Consider the following 13,906-nt stretch of genomic DNA (forward strand, 5'->3'; position numbering starts at 1 on the left):
CACCGTTCTTGTGATCATTTTGACCCCACGGGGTGAGATCTTGCGTGGAGCCCCAGATCGAGGGAGATTATCAGTGGTCTTGTATGTCTTCCATTTCCTAATAATTGCTCCCACAGTTGATTTCTTCAAACCAAGCTGCTTACCTATTGCAGATTCAGTCTTCCCAGCCTGGTGTAGGTCTACAATTTTGTTTCTGGTGTCCTTTGACAGCTCTTTGGTCTTGGCCATAGTGGAGTTTGGAGTGTGACTGTTTGAGGTTGTGGACAGGTGTCTTTTATACTGATAAGTTCAAACAGGTGCCATTAATACAGGTAACGAGTGGAGGACAGAGGAGCCTCTTAAAGAAGAAGTTACAGGTCTGTGAGAGCCAAAAATCTTGCTTGTTTGTAGGTGACCAAATACTTATTTTCCACCATAATATGCAAATAAATTCATAAAAAATCCTACAATGTGATTATCTGGATTTTTTTTCCTCAATTTGTCTGTCATAGTTGACGTGTACCTATGATGAAAATTACAGGCCTCTCTCATCTTTTTAAGTGGGAGAACTTGCACAATTGGTGGCTGACTAAATACTTTTTTTCCCCCACTGTATCAGTGGTCTTGTATGTCTTCCATTTCCTAATAATTGCTCCCACAGTTGATTTCTTCAAACCAGAAATTGCAGATTCAGTCTTCCCAGCCTGGTGCAGGTCTACAATTTTGTTTCTGGTGTCCTTTGACAGCTCTTTGGTCTTGGCCATAGTGGAGTTTGGAGTGTGACTGTTTGAGGTTGTGGACAGGTGTCTTTTATACTGATAACAAGTTCAAACAGGTGCCATTAATACAGGTAACGAGTGGAGGACAGAGGAGCCCACTTGTGGTATATTCAATTGATTGGACATGATTTGGAAAGGCACACACCTGTCTATATAAAAGGTCCCACAGTTGACAATGCATGTCAGAGCAAAAATCAAGCCATGGGGTCAAAGCAATTGTCCGTAGAGCTCCGAGACAGGATTGTGTCGAGGCACAGATCTGGGGAAGGGTACCAAAACATTTCTGCAGCATTGAAGGCCCCCAAGAACACAGTGGCCTCCATCATTCTTAAATGGAAGAAGTTAGGAACCACCAACACTCTTCCTAGAGCTGGCCGACCGGCCAAACTGAGCAATCGGGGGAGAAGGGCCTTGGTCAGGGAGGTGACCAAGAACCCGATTGTCACTCTGACAGAGCTCTAGAGTTCCTGAATACTTATGTAAATGTGATATTTCAGTTTTTTGCTTTGTCATTATGGGGTATTGTGTGTAGATTGATAAGTAAAAAACAATTTAATCAATTTTAGAATAAGGCTGTATCGTAACAAAATGTGGAAAAAGTCAATGGGTCTGAAAACTTTCCGAAGGCACTGTAGGTAGTCTCAGTCAGGCTATTGATACAGTCAGGCTATTGATACAGTAAGGCTATAGAGAGACAAGATGGTTAGTCTCAGTCAGGCTATAGAGAGACAAGATGGTTAGTCTCAGTCAGGCTATAGAGAGACAAGATGGTTAGTCTCAGTCAGGCTATAGAGAGACAAGATGGTTAGTCTCAGTCAGGCTATAGAGAGACAAGATGGTTAGTCTCAGTCAGGCTATAGAGAGACAAGATGGTTAGTCTCAGTCAGGCTATAGAGAGACAAGATGGTTAGTCTCAGTCAGGCTATAGAGAGACAAGATGGTTAGTCTCAGTCAGGCTATAGAGAGACAAGATGGTTAGTCTCAGTCAGGCTATAGAGAGACAAGATGGTTAGTCTCAGTCAGGCTATAGAGAGACAAGATGGTTAGTCTCAGTCAGGCTGCAGAGAGACAAGATGGTTAGTCTCAGTCAGGCTGCAGAGAGACATGATGGTTAGTCTCAGTCAGGCTATAGAGAGACAAGATGGTTAGTCTCAGTCAGGGTGCAGAGAGACATGATGGTTAGTCTCAGTCAGGCTGCAGAGAGACAAGATGGTTAGTCTCAGTCAGGGTGCAGAGAGACATGATGGTTAGTCTCAGTCAGGGTGCAGAGAGACAAGATGGTTAGTCTCAGTCAGGGTGCAGAGAGACATGATGGTTAGTCTCAGTCAGGGTGCAGAGAGACATGATGGTTAGTCTCAGTCAGGCTGCAGAGAGACATGATGGTTAGTCTCAGTCAGGGTGCAGAGAGACATGATGGTTAGTCTCAGTCAGGCTGCAGAGAGACATGATGGTTAGTCTCAGTCAGGCTGCAGAGAGACATGATGGTTAGTCTCAGTCAGGCTGCAGAGAGACATGATGGTTAGTCTCAGTCAGGGTGCAGAGAGACAAGATGGTTAGTCTCAGTCAGGGGTGCAGAGAGACATGATGGTTAGTCTCAGTCAGGCTGCAGAGAGACATGATGGTTAGTCTCAGTCAGGCTGCAGAGAGACATGATGGTTAGTCTCAGTCAGGCTGCAGAGAGACATGATGGTTAGTCTCAGTCAGGCTGCAGAGAGACATGATGGTTAGTCTCAGTCAGGCTATAGAGAGACAAGATGGTTAGTCTCAGTCAGGGTGCAGAGAGACATGATGGTTAGTCTCAGTCAGGCTGCAGAGAGACATGATGGTTAGTCTCAGTCAGGGTGCAGAGAGACATGATGGTTAGTCTCAGTCATGCTATAGAGAGACAAGATGGTTAGTCTCAGTCAGGCTGCAGAGAGACATGATGGTTAGTCTCAGTCAGGGTGCAGAGAGACATGATGGTTAGTCTCAGTCAGGGTGCAGAGAGACATGATGGTTAGTCTCAGTCAGGCTATAGAGAGACAAGATGGTTAGTCTCAGTCAGGCTGCAGAGAGACATGATGGTTAGTCTCAGTCAGGGTGCAGAGAGACATGATGGTTAGTCTCAGTCATGCTGCAGAGAGACATGATGGTTAGTCTCAGTCAGGCTGCAGAGAGGAGAGGTTTCTTTTTTGTCTTCTTTCTGTAGAAGTGTCTTCTGTGTCCTGTTTGGATGTTAAAGGGGCAATTTGTAGTTCAAACAATAAAAACAGTGGTCAGACCGTTACTAGGGTGACCACATCAAAAATGCCTGAAGGCGTGACAACAGGATGATTTTGCGGGACATTCGAGGGACAGTGTGGCCTACATTAATTTAAAATGTTTGGCTCATGGTGTAGTGCTGCTTTTTTAGGTGCTGGAGCGCAATAAAAATGTAAATGAGGTAATTATTCGTCAGAGTTCGTACTGACAGATGTAGCCTATTGAATATCATTGTGGAACAGGCCTATGCATAAAATGCATCCTCCAATTGCAACGTCTTCCTGTGCCCAAACATATTGTCTCAAGAAAATGTAAATGTAAGTATAAAGTAACCCCCCCCCCAAAAAAAAAGTGGTTGTCCCACTGGCTATCATAAATTGAATGTACCAATTTGTAAGTCGCTCTGGATAAGCTTTGTAAGTAGGAAAACCTGCAGTGTATCAAATACTTGTTCTCCCCACTGTAAGTTGAATGCACCAATGTGTAAGTCGCTCTGGATAAGAGCGTCTGCTAAATGACGTAAACGTAAGAAAACGTTATATTTTTTATACCGTCAAAAACGCCAAGTTAAGGACGTTCTCCTAATTTCAAAACAGGCCGTCGTCCCTGTCAATCGTTCATGAGAATTCTTTAACGTCCAAACTGCTTCTGCAGCACGGCCAATCATTTGATCTCAATCAGTTTCATGGGAATATGGCATTTAAATCGTCTTCAATTACTGTTTAGAGCAGATGTGTTAAATAATAACCTTCCTGTAGTTTCAGATGGTGTTAAATAATAACCTTCCTGTAGTTTCAGATGGTGTTAAATAATAACCTTCCTGTAGTTTCAGATGGTGTTAAATAATAACCTTCCTGTAGTTTCAGATGGTGTTAAATAATAACCTTCCTGTAGTTTCAGATGGTGTTAAATAATAACCTTCCTGTAGTTTGTTTAAATCAAAGCACATTCTGCCTAGAGGAGGGCGTTGATGAGTTTTGGGTGCATGAGCTTTTTTGTTTGTTTTACTATTTCAGCTAACCATCCTAAAATTTCACAATAAATGTTTTTGGTGTAACAGTAATGTAATGCCAAGAGTGTGCAAAGCTGTCATCAAGGCAACGGGTGGCTATTTGAAGAATCTCAAATATAAAATATATTTTGATTTGTTTAACCCTTTTTTGGTTACTACATGATTCCATATGTGCCATTTCATAGTTTTGATGTCTTCACTATTATTATACAATGTAGAAAATAGTAAAACAATAAAGAAAAACCCTTGAATGAGTAGGTGTTCTAAAACTTTTGACCGGTAGTGTGTATATATGCCATTTAGCAGACGCTTTTATCCAATCCCACTACCCTTGGTGTCACCAGCGCCATTCTCTAACCCACTGGAGATAGTTTCCTTTTAAAGTTGATCACCCACTCAGATGACAAACAGGACCAGCTTGTTATTAGGGTTTGGTCTGTATTTCATAACTTGATAAATGACACAACAGAGTGTTGAAACTGTCAGATGCTAAGGGAGTTGCTAAGGGAGTTGCTAAGGGAGTGTATTTATTCTGTCGGTCTATTCCCTCAAAAGGCATATTGGGTACTAATGAAAACACAACCTGAATAGACAAGTACTGTACCATTCAACAAGTCACACAAAGCACAACCTACATAGACTGTACCATTCAACATGTCGCACCACGCTATGTTGGCTAAACAGAAATACAACTGATATGGAGGACAATAAAACAGTAAAGATATTTTATTGTATTTTACCCCCTTTTTCTCCCCAGCTACGATCTCGTCTCATCGCTGCAACTCCCCAACGGGCTCGGGAGGCGAAGGTCAAGTCATGCGTCCTCCGAAACACGACCCGCCTAACCGCACTAATGCGTCGGAGGAAACACCGTTCAACTGACGACCGAGGTCAGCCTGCAGGCGCCCGGCCCGCCACAAGGAGTCACTAGAGCGCGATTTGGCAAGTAAAGCCCCCCCCCGGCCAAACCCTCCCCTAACCCGGACGACGCTGGGCCAATTGTGCGACGCCCTATGGGACTCCCGATCACGGCCGGTTGTGATACAGCCCACGATCGAACACGGGTCTGTAGTGACGCCTCTAGCACTGAGATGCAGTGCCTTAGAACGCTGCGCCACTCGGGAGCCCATGGAGGACAATGTTGTAGCTGATCCATATAAACATGAGATGAGGCAGTTAATGGATCGATCGATAAGGTGATTAGCCAACACACAATTGTGGTGTATCAGGCCTGGTTCAGACAAAACATTAGACACTACAAACATTAACATATGGACTATAGTAATGACACCATGTCAGTAGGCAAAAAGCCAATATAGAAAATTCTTCAACAGATAAAAACACAGTTCTCATTTTGAGTTTGATTTATTGATCAGCAACACCGACAGCTTGATTTCATCTGATTAAAAAGAGAACACGTTATTGTGATATCAAACACACATCAGTCCATTACTATGAAAGGTCCCCTGCCCTGTATTATAATGGCTGTCGAATATCAATTCATCAAAGCTCATCATATAGTCATACAGAGACTATAGGGAGACTATAGGAATACTATAGGGAGCAGAGACTATAGGAATACTAAAGGGAGACTACAGGGAGACTAAAGGGAGACTAAAGGGGGACTACAGGGAGACTATAGGGAGACTAAAGGGAGACTACAGGGAGACTACACAGGGACTAAAGGAGACTACAGGGGGACTGAAGGAGACTATTGGGGACATCCAGAGAACATAGGGTCACAATGATCATTCTAAAAGTGTATCTCTGGGAAAGCACCAAACTCATCCTGCATGGCTCCAGAAACGTAGGCCTCCCTTTATTACTCCCAGCAGATATTCAGTCCAAACAACCTGATGGGAATATCACTCTGCATAGACCCAGGTCTTTAATAATATAATAATAATAATAATAGGTCTTTCATGTATGACCAGAGGCCTGCTGTACTGTAGCAGAGAAACCTGAGGACTATTGTGCGTCCCAAATGGGCACCCTGTTCTCTATAGTGCACTACTTTGTACCAGAGCCCTATGGGGTACTGCACTACATAGGGAATAGGGTGCACACTCCAAGAGGACACGAGAAGACAGTTCTAGATTTCTACAAATGCTCTTTCCTCTTCTTTTTGTTTTTAGATTTCTTCTCTTTTACCACAATCACCTCCTCCTCGTCCTCCACTGCAACCTCCTCCTTCTCCTGATTCCTCCTTTTCTTATTTACAACCTCAGACTCCGTTACGTCTACAGTTTGGTCGTCGTCGCAGTTCTGCTCCACACCAGTGGTGGCGCTGCAGTCTTCAGCCAACACCTCTTTCTCCGCCCGCTTTTCTTCTTCTTCTTCTTCTTCTTCTTCTCGCACTCCTCCGACACGGGAGCTACGTCACACTCCTCCTTTACCACCACTTCATCCTCTTCCCCCTCTCTCTTTCTCTTCTTCTTCTTCTTCTTCTTCTTCGATGTGAGTTCCTCCGTGTCGTCAGTGACAAAATCAGCCGGGACTTGCTGCCCATCACTGCTCTCTGGTGACGAGGTTGCAGTGGGAGACTCGCCACGACCCTTTTTTAGCTGAGCCATCCGCTGGGCAAAGTACTCCTGCATGGAGAGGGTGCTGGTGACTGTCTTGGTGATGGCCTCTACATCAGGTTCAGGGGTCGCAACCTTTGTAGCTGGTGCTGTAACTTCCCCGTTCTCCTTCTCCGTCACCTGCTGGGAGTCTGGCCCACTGCTCTCCTACAGAAACACATTAGGAATGAAAAGTAAGAATAGTTTATTGCCACATTTCAAATATAAGCCATGTTTCCCTACTGCCTACTACTTTAAATAATCACAGGTATGTCTCATAAATCACTGTGTGCATTTTATTTCATGAAATATATTTGAAATCATTTATTTCCCTGAGCCACCATTAAATGCTCAGTCTGATCGTGTGGGCGTGTTGATACAAATGTAAATATATTTACATACACAGCCCTGATTGGCGGATATGATTGTCTAGACTCTAAAGCAGACTCTTAATTTTGATAAGAAGGTTATTTGTTGAAGTAAAAAAAAAAAAAAAAGGACCCATTTTAAGGCTGTGTTATTAGATTTGAAAAAGTTTGAATGGCACTGCTGTAGAACCTACCCCCCCTTCAGAGTAGGAGGATACACATGCAAATAAAAGATGACTGGTCATTGGTCAGAATAATCAGATTGTGATGTCATGCTCTGGGCCAAAAACTCCATCCCACCTGAACAGGCTGAAATTCCAGACTTACACTAAAAGGGCATTATCATACTTTCCACAATTTCAGAGTGTTATTTCAACCTCAGTGTGGAAATATTATTCTTTTAAAACAGGAAAATCAAGTGTTTGACTGCACCGCCACCTTTAAAACTGTCAACACCCTCCAATCTCTACATTACAAACTGCCACGCCTTCACGACGTGTCACCTCCACAACCACTGACTGTCAATCAACCAGTCTTCTGTAGAAACATGTCCCAGTGACATCATCACAGCGCAGCACCGTTGGCCTTTGAAAACATCTCACAAAATAAAGACAACCCGAGTCCTTGACAGTAGAGTTCCAGTATGAAAAATGTATGCACTCACTAACTGTAAGTCGCTCTGGATAAGAGCGTCTGCTAAATGACTAAAATGTAAGAGTTAGGCTTCTATTGGTTTCAGTTAGAAGACAGGGGGGCTTTGGTGTTGCTGAGCGAGTCTTTGTACCCCGTTTGGAATATTAATAGAACACCACGCTGGGTCACATCAGACACCGCACTGGGTCACAGGAGACACCGCACTGGGTCACATCAGACACCGCACTGGGTCACAGGAGACACCGCACTGGGTCACAGGAGACACCGCACTGGGTCACAGGAGACACCGCGCTGGGTCACAGGAGACACCGCGCTGGGTCACATCAGACACCGCACTGGGTCACAGGAGACACCGCACTGGGTCACATCAGACACCGCACTGGGTCACAGGAGACACCGCACTGGGTCACATCAGACACCGCACTGGGTCACAGGAGACACCGCACTAGGTCACAGGAGACACCGCGCTGGGTCACAGGAGACACCGCACTGGGTCACATCAGACACCGCACTGGGTCACATCAGACACCGCACTGGGTCACATCAGACACCGCACTGGGTCACATCAGACACCGCGCTGGGTCACATCAGACACCGCGCTGGGTCACAGGAGACACCGCACTGGGTCACATCAGACACCGCACTGGGTCACATCAGACACCGCGCTGGGTCACATCAGACACCGCGCTGGGTCACAGGAGACACCGCACTGGGTCACATCAGACACCGCGCTGGGTCACATCAGACACCGCGCTGGGTCACAGGAGACACCGCACTGGGTCACATCAGACACCGCACTGGGTCACATCAGACACCGCACTGGGTCACATCAGACACCGCACTGGGTCACATCAGACACCGCGCTGGGTCACATCAGACACCGCACTGGGTCACATCAGACACCGCACTGGGTCACAGGAGACACCGCACTGGGTCACAGGAGACACCGCACTGGGTCACATCAGACACAGTCAGTGCTGATGGCCCCCGACCAAGTGTTCATTCATGCTGTATCCGGATTAAACTGTACAGACGCAGCACTTTGTCACGCCAAGCCAACGCCATCACAAACCACAGAGATATCGTACCTTCGGTCTGGATTAAAACCGATACAGCACTTTATCACAACGCCACAAGCATCAGACCACAAAGGGTATTGTCTAGATAAACTGTAAACTGAGGTACAGTCAGGGATAACAGGCACAACCACAGCACTTTGTCACATTGCTCCTGCCCCGCGTCGGTCTTCATTTTCCTAATGGCCTACTGATAATGATTGGTCCTGAAGGATAAGACCCAGTCACCAGGACCACACTAAACAATGCTGCCGAGTCATTACCGTGCATTATACCGTAGAGACAGCAGAGGAGAAGGCATTTTTCAAAAACGCTACAGTTCGTTGGGAGACGGAAAACACCATCGTCAGGGTGAGTCTCCTGGGTTCCTTCCAGATTAGGACTAGGGCCTACATATTAATGCAAAGACTGATTTCATTATTAGGTGAGTGACTGGTGAGTAAGTTAGACAAGTGTATTGATGACGGGTTGAAAGGCAATAAGTAGCCAATCGTTTCTAGAAATCTAGCGACAAAGGCAAGTAATATGGCGTTATGTACAAATCATTAGGAACACCTGCTCTTTCCATGACATACGACTGACCAAGTGAATCCAGGTGGAAGCTTTGATCCCTTATTGATGTCACTTGTTAAATCCCCTTTAAAATCAGTGTAGATGAAGGAGACGAGACAGGTTTAAGAAGGACTTTTAAGCCTAGAGTCAGTTGAGAAATGGATTGTGTATGTGTGCCATTCAGAGTGTGAAGTGCCTTTTGAACAGGGTATGGTAGTAGGTGCCGGGCGCACCGGTTAGTGTCAAGAACTGCAACGCTGCTGGGTTTTTCCACGCTCAACAGTTTCCCGTGTGTATCAAGAATGGTCCGCCACCGAAAGGACATCCAGCCAACTTAACACAACTGTGGGAAGCATTGGAGTCAACATGGGCCCAGCATCCCCTGTGGAACGCTTTCGACACCCTGTAGAGTCCCCATGCCCCGACGAATTGAGGCTGTTCTGAGGGCAAAAAGGGGGGGGAGCAACTCAATATTAGGAAGGTGTTCCTAATGTTTTGTACACTCAGAGTAAACTCACAGGGTGCTTGTCCTCTGATATCTTCCCATGGCTCTGGAGTCAGTTTCACTCCCGTACATTAATGTATTCATCTACATACAGCAAATATATTATCTGTGCTTGCATCCCAAATGGCACCCTGTTCCCTACATAGTGCACTTCTTTTGACCAGGGGCCTGGTGCAGTATATAGGGAATAGGGTGTAATTTGGTACAACGCCTGTATGTTTTTTTTCACTCTTTGTTCATGCAGCTGGTTATTAACTTAAGCAATTCAGGGAATATTGCAAGATTTACAGATACCTCTTGGTTAGGCCACATGGGATTAAAGCAAGCATTCTACTGGTCATTAATCTCTGTCCTCGACCAACCAGAACACAGATTACAGTCAATACTATTCCACACAAGAAAGGGAGGGTAGTGTTCCGAGGACGTATCCATTGAGCCATTGACAAAAACAAATAAATGATTCTCTTAATTTTCAGCTGAACAATGGGATGTTTGATTTTTTTTGTTGCTATTTTTGAGATTACGTAATCAGGATGAGTCCTGAGATGAGTAAATATTAAAAGCACTAAACCTCTCACTAAAAGCTTACATTTACATTTTAGTCATTTTGCAGACGCTCTTATCTTGAGAGACTTACAGTTAAGTGAGTGCATACATTTTTCATACTGGCCCCCTGTGGGAATCGAACCCACAAATAATAATAATAATATGCCATTTAGCAGACGCTTTTATCCAAAGCGACTTACAGTCATGCGCGCATACATTTTTACGTATGGATGGTCCCGGGGATCGAACCTACAACCCTGGCGTTGCAAGCGCCATGCTCTACCAACTGAGCTACACGGGACTACACCTATACAGAATACTAAGAAAAGCCCTTGTTCCAAAATGGCCTTTTTTGTCTTTGTGCAGATTGGCACTTATAATTTTGGTTTAATTTAAAATGAACCTCGTTCAAAAGTATCTCTTTCTCAAAACAGGCAATAAAGAAATGGTTACAATTATTTCAATTTCATCCCCCAGAAAAGACAGAACAAATATTACAACAAATATTATGGTTAAACTCAAAATGTACTGGTTGATAGAATACCTGTATTTATGGAAAATATGTTTGAGAAAGGTATTTTGTTTTAAAATGATATTTTAAATTTGAATAGTAGTGTGACAGTGCATTTAGAAAGTACTCCACATTGTGTTACAGCCTGAATTCAAAATTGATTAAATAGATTTTTCCCCTCAGCCATTTACACAGAACACTCAATGATGACAAAGTGGATTTTTTTTTTGTTGATATTTCTTCACATTTATTGAAAATGAAATACAGTAATATCTAATTTACATAATTATTCACACCCCTGAGTCAATACATGTTAGAATCACCTTCGGCAGCGATTACAGCTGTGAGTCTTTCTGGGTAAGTCTCTAAGAGCTTTGCACACCTGGATTGTGTAACATTTGCACACACTTAATATTTACATTTGATATTAATATGTTGTGAAATCAGTTATGAATGTATTGTAATGTTTTTAAAATGTATAACTGCCTTAATTTTGCTGGACCCCAGGAAGAGTAGCTGCTGCCTTGGCAGGAACTAATTGGGATCCATAATAAACCCCAGGAAGAGTAGCTGCTGCCTTGGCAGGAACTAATTGGGATTCATAATAAACCCCAGGAAGAGTAGCTGCTGCCTTGGCAGGAACTAATGGGGATCCATAATAAACCCCAGGAAGAGTAGCTGCTGCCTTGGCAGGAACTAATGGGGATCCTTAATAAACCCCAGGAAGAGTAGCTGCTGCCTTGGCAGGAACTAATGGGGATCCATAATAAACCCCAGGAAGAGTAGCTGCTGCCTTGGCAGGAACTAATGGGGATCCATAATAAACCCCAGGAAGAGTAGCTGCTGCCTTGGCAGGAACTAATTGGGATTCATAATAAACCCCAGGAAGAGTAGCTGCTGCCTTGGCAGGAACTAATGGGGATCCATAATAAACCCCAGGAAGAGTAGCTGCTGCCTTGGCAGGAACTAATGGGGATCCATAATAAACCCCAGGAAGAGTAGCTGCTGCCTTGGCAGGAACTAATGGGGATCCATAATAAACCCCAGGAAGAGTAGCTGCTGCCTTGGCAGGAACTAATGGGGATCCATAATAAACCCCAGGAAGAGTAGCTGCTGCCTTGGCAGGAACTAATGGGGATCCATAATAAACCCCAGGAAGAGTAGCTGCTGCCTTGGCAGGAACTAATGGGGATCCATAATAAACCCCAGGAAGAGTAGCTGCTGCCTTGGCAGGAACTAATGGGGATCCATAATAAACCCCAGGAAGAGTAGCTGCTGCCTTGGCAGGAACTAATGGGGATCCATAATAAACCCCAGGAAGAGTAGCTGCTGCCTTGGCAGGAACTAATGGGGATCCATAATAAACCCCAGGAAGAGTAGCTGCTGCCTTGGCAGGAACTAATGGGGATCCATAATAAACCCCAGGAAGAGTAGCTGCTGCCTTGGCAGGAACTAATGGGGATCCATAATAAACCCCAGGAAGAGTAGCTGCTGCCTTGGCAGGAACTAATGGGGATCCATAATAAACCCCAGGAAGAGTAGCTGCTGCCTTGGCAGGAACTAATGGGGATCCATAATAAACCCCAGGAAGAGTAGCTGCTGCCTTGGCAGGAACTAATGGGGATCCATAATAAACCCCAGGAAGAGTAGCTGCTGCCTTGGCAGGAACTAATGGGGATCCATAATAAACCCCAGGAAGAGTAGCTGCTGCCTTGGCAGGAACTAATGGGGATCCATAATAAACCCCAGGAAGAGTAGCTGCTGCCTTGGCAGGAACTAATGGGGATCCATAACAAATACAAATATGCCCAATATTATTTTCACAATTCTTCAAGCTCTGTCAAATTGGTTGTTGATCATTGCTAGACAGCCATTTTCAGGTCTAGCCATATATTTTCAAGCAGATTTAAGTCAAAACTGTAACTCGGCCACTCAGGAACATTCACTGTCTTCTTGGTAAGCAACTTCATTGTAGATTTGACCTTGTGTTTTAGATTATTGTCCTACTGAAAGGTGAATTCATCTCCCCAATGTCTGGTGGAAAGCAGACAACCAGGTTCTCCTCTAGGATTTTGCCCTGTGCTTAGCTCCATTCAATTATTTTTTTTCCTGAAAAACTCCCAGTCCTTAACGATTACAAGAATACCCATAACATGATGCAGCCACCACTATGCTTGAAAATATCGAGAGTGGTACTCAGTAATGTGTTGTGTTGGATTTGCCCCAATCATAACACTTTGTATTTATTTATATATTTTTCAGTATTACTTTAGTGCCTTGTTGCCATCAGGATGCATGTTTTGCAATATTTTTTTCTGTACAGGCTTCCTTCTTTTCACTCTGTCAATTAGGTTAGTATTGTGGAGTAACTACAATATTGTTGATCCATCCTCAGTTTTCTCCTATCACAGCCATTAAACTCTGTAACTGTTTTAAAGTCACCATTGGCCTCATGGTGAATTCCATGAGCGGTTTCCTTCCTCTCCGGCAACTGAGTTAGGAAGGACGCCTGTATCTTTGTAGTGACTGGGTGTATTGATACACCATCCAAAGTGTAATTAATAACTTAACCATGCTTTAAAAAAAAAAAAAAAAAAAAAAAAAACTATAAACCAATAGGTGCCCTTTCTTCGCGAGGCATTGGAAAAACCTTCCTGGTCTTTGTGGTTGAATCTGTGTTTGAAATTCACTGCTCATACATGGAGCTATCAGAACTGCATGGGAAGGTCTGCTCAATCCAAGACTGCATGGGAAGGTCTGCTCAATCCAAGACTGCATGGGAAGGTCTGCTCAATCCAAGACTGCATGGGAAGGTCTGCTCAATCCAAGACTGCATGGGAAGGTCTGCTCAATCCAAGACTGCATGGGAAGGTCTGCTCAATCCAAGACTGCATGGGAAGGTCTGCTCAATCCAAGACTGCATGGGAAGGTCTGCTCAATCCAAGACTGCATGGGAAGGTCTGCTCAATCCAAGACTGCATGGGAAGGTCTGCTCAATCCAAGACTGCATGGGAAGGTCTGCTCAATCCAAGACTGCATGGGAAGGTCTGCTCAATCCAAGACTGCATGGGAAGGTCTGCTCAATCCAAGACTGCATGGGAAGGTCTGCTCAATCCAAGACT

The 13,906-nt window shown here is 44.4% G+C and overlaps 1 protein-coding gene across 2 annotated transcripts in view; it reads right to left on the bottom strand.

Annotated features, from left to right (window-relative positions):
• Nucleotides 1-5,360: 5,360 nt before the first annotated feature.
• The window catches only part of pinx1 (PIN2 (TERF1) interacting telomerase inhibitor 1), a 63,948-nt gene continuing 55,402 nt past the window's right edge, over nucleotides 5,361-13,906 (bottom strand). For both annotated transcript variants that reach the window (XM_045210112.1, XM_041859888.2), the window contains exon 7: nucleotides 5,361-6,740. In XM_045210112.1, the coding sequence (XP_045066047.1) occupies nucleotides 6,252-6,740 (489 nt within the window). In that variant the 3' untranslated portion in view covers nucleotides 5,361-6,251. The remainder of the gene's footprint in view (nucleotides 6,741-13,906) is intronic.

Source organism: Coregonus clupeaformis, chromosome 33 (assembly GCF_020615455.1).
Source record: "Coregonus clupeaformis isolate EN_2021a chromosome 33, ASM2061545v1, whole genome shotgun sequence".
NCBI classification, from domain to species: Eukaryota; Metazoa; Chordata; class Actinopteri; order Salmoniformes; family Salmonidae; genus Coregonus; species Coregonus clupeaformis.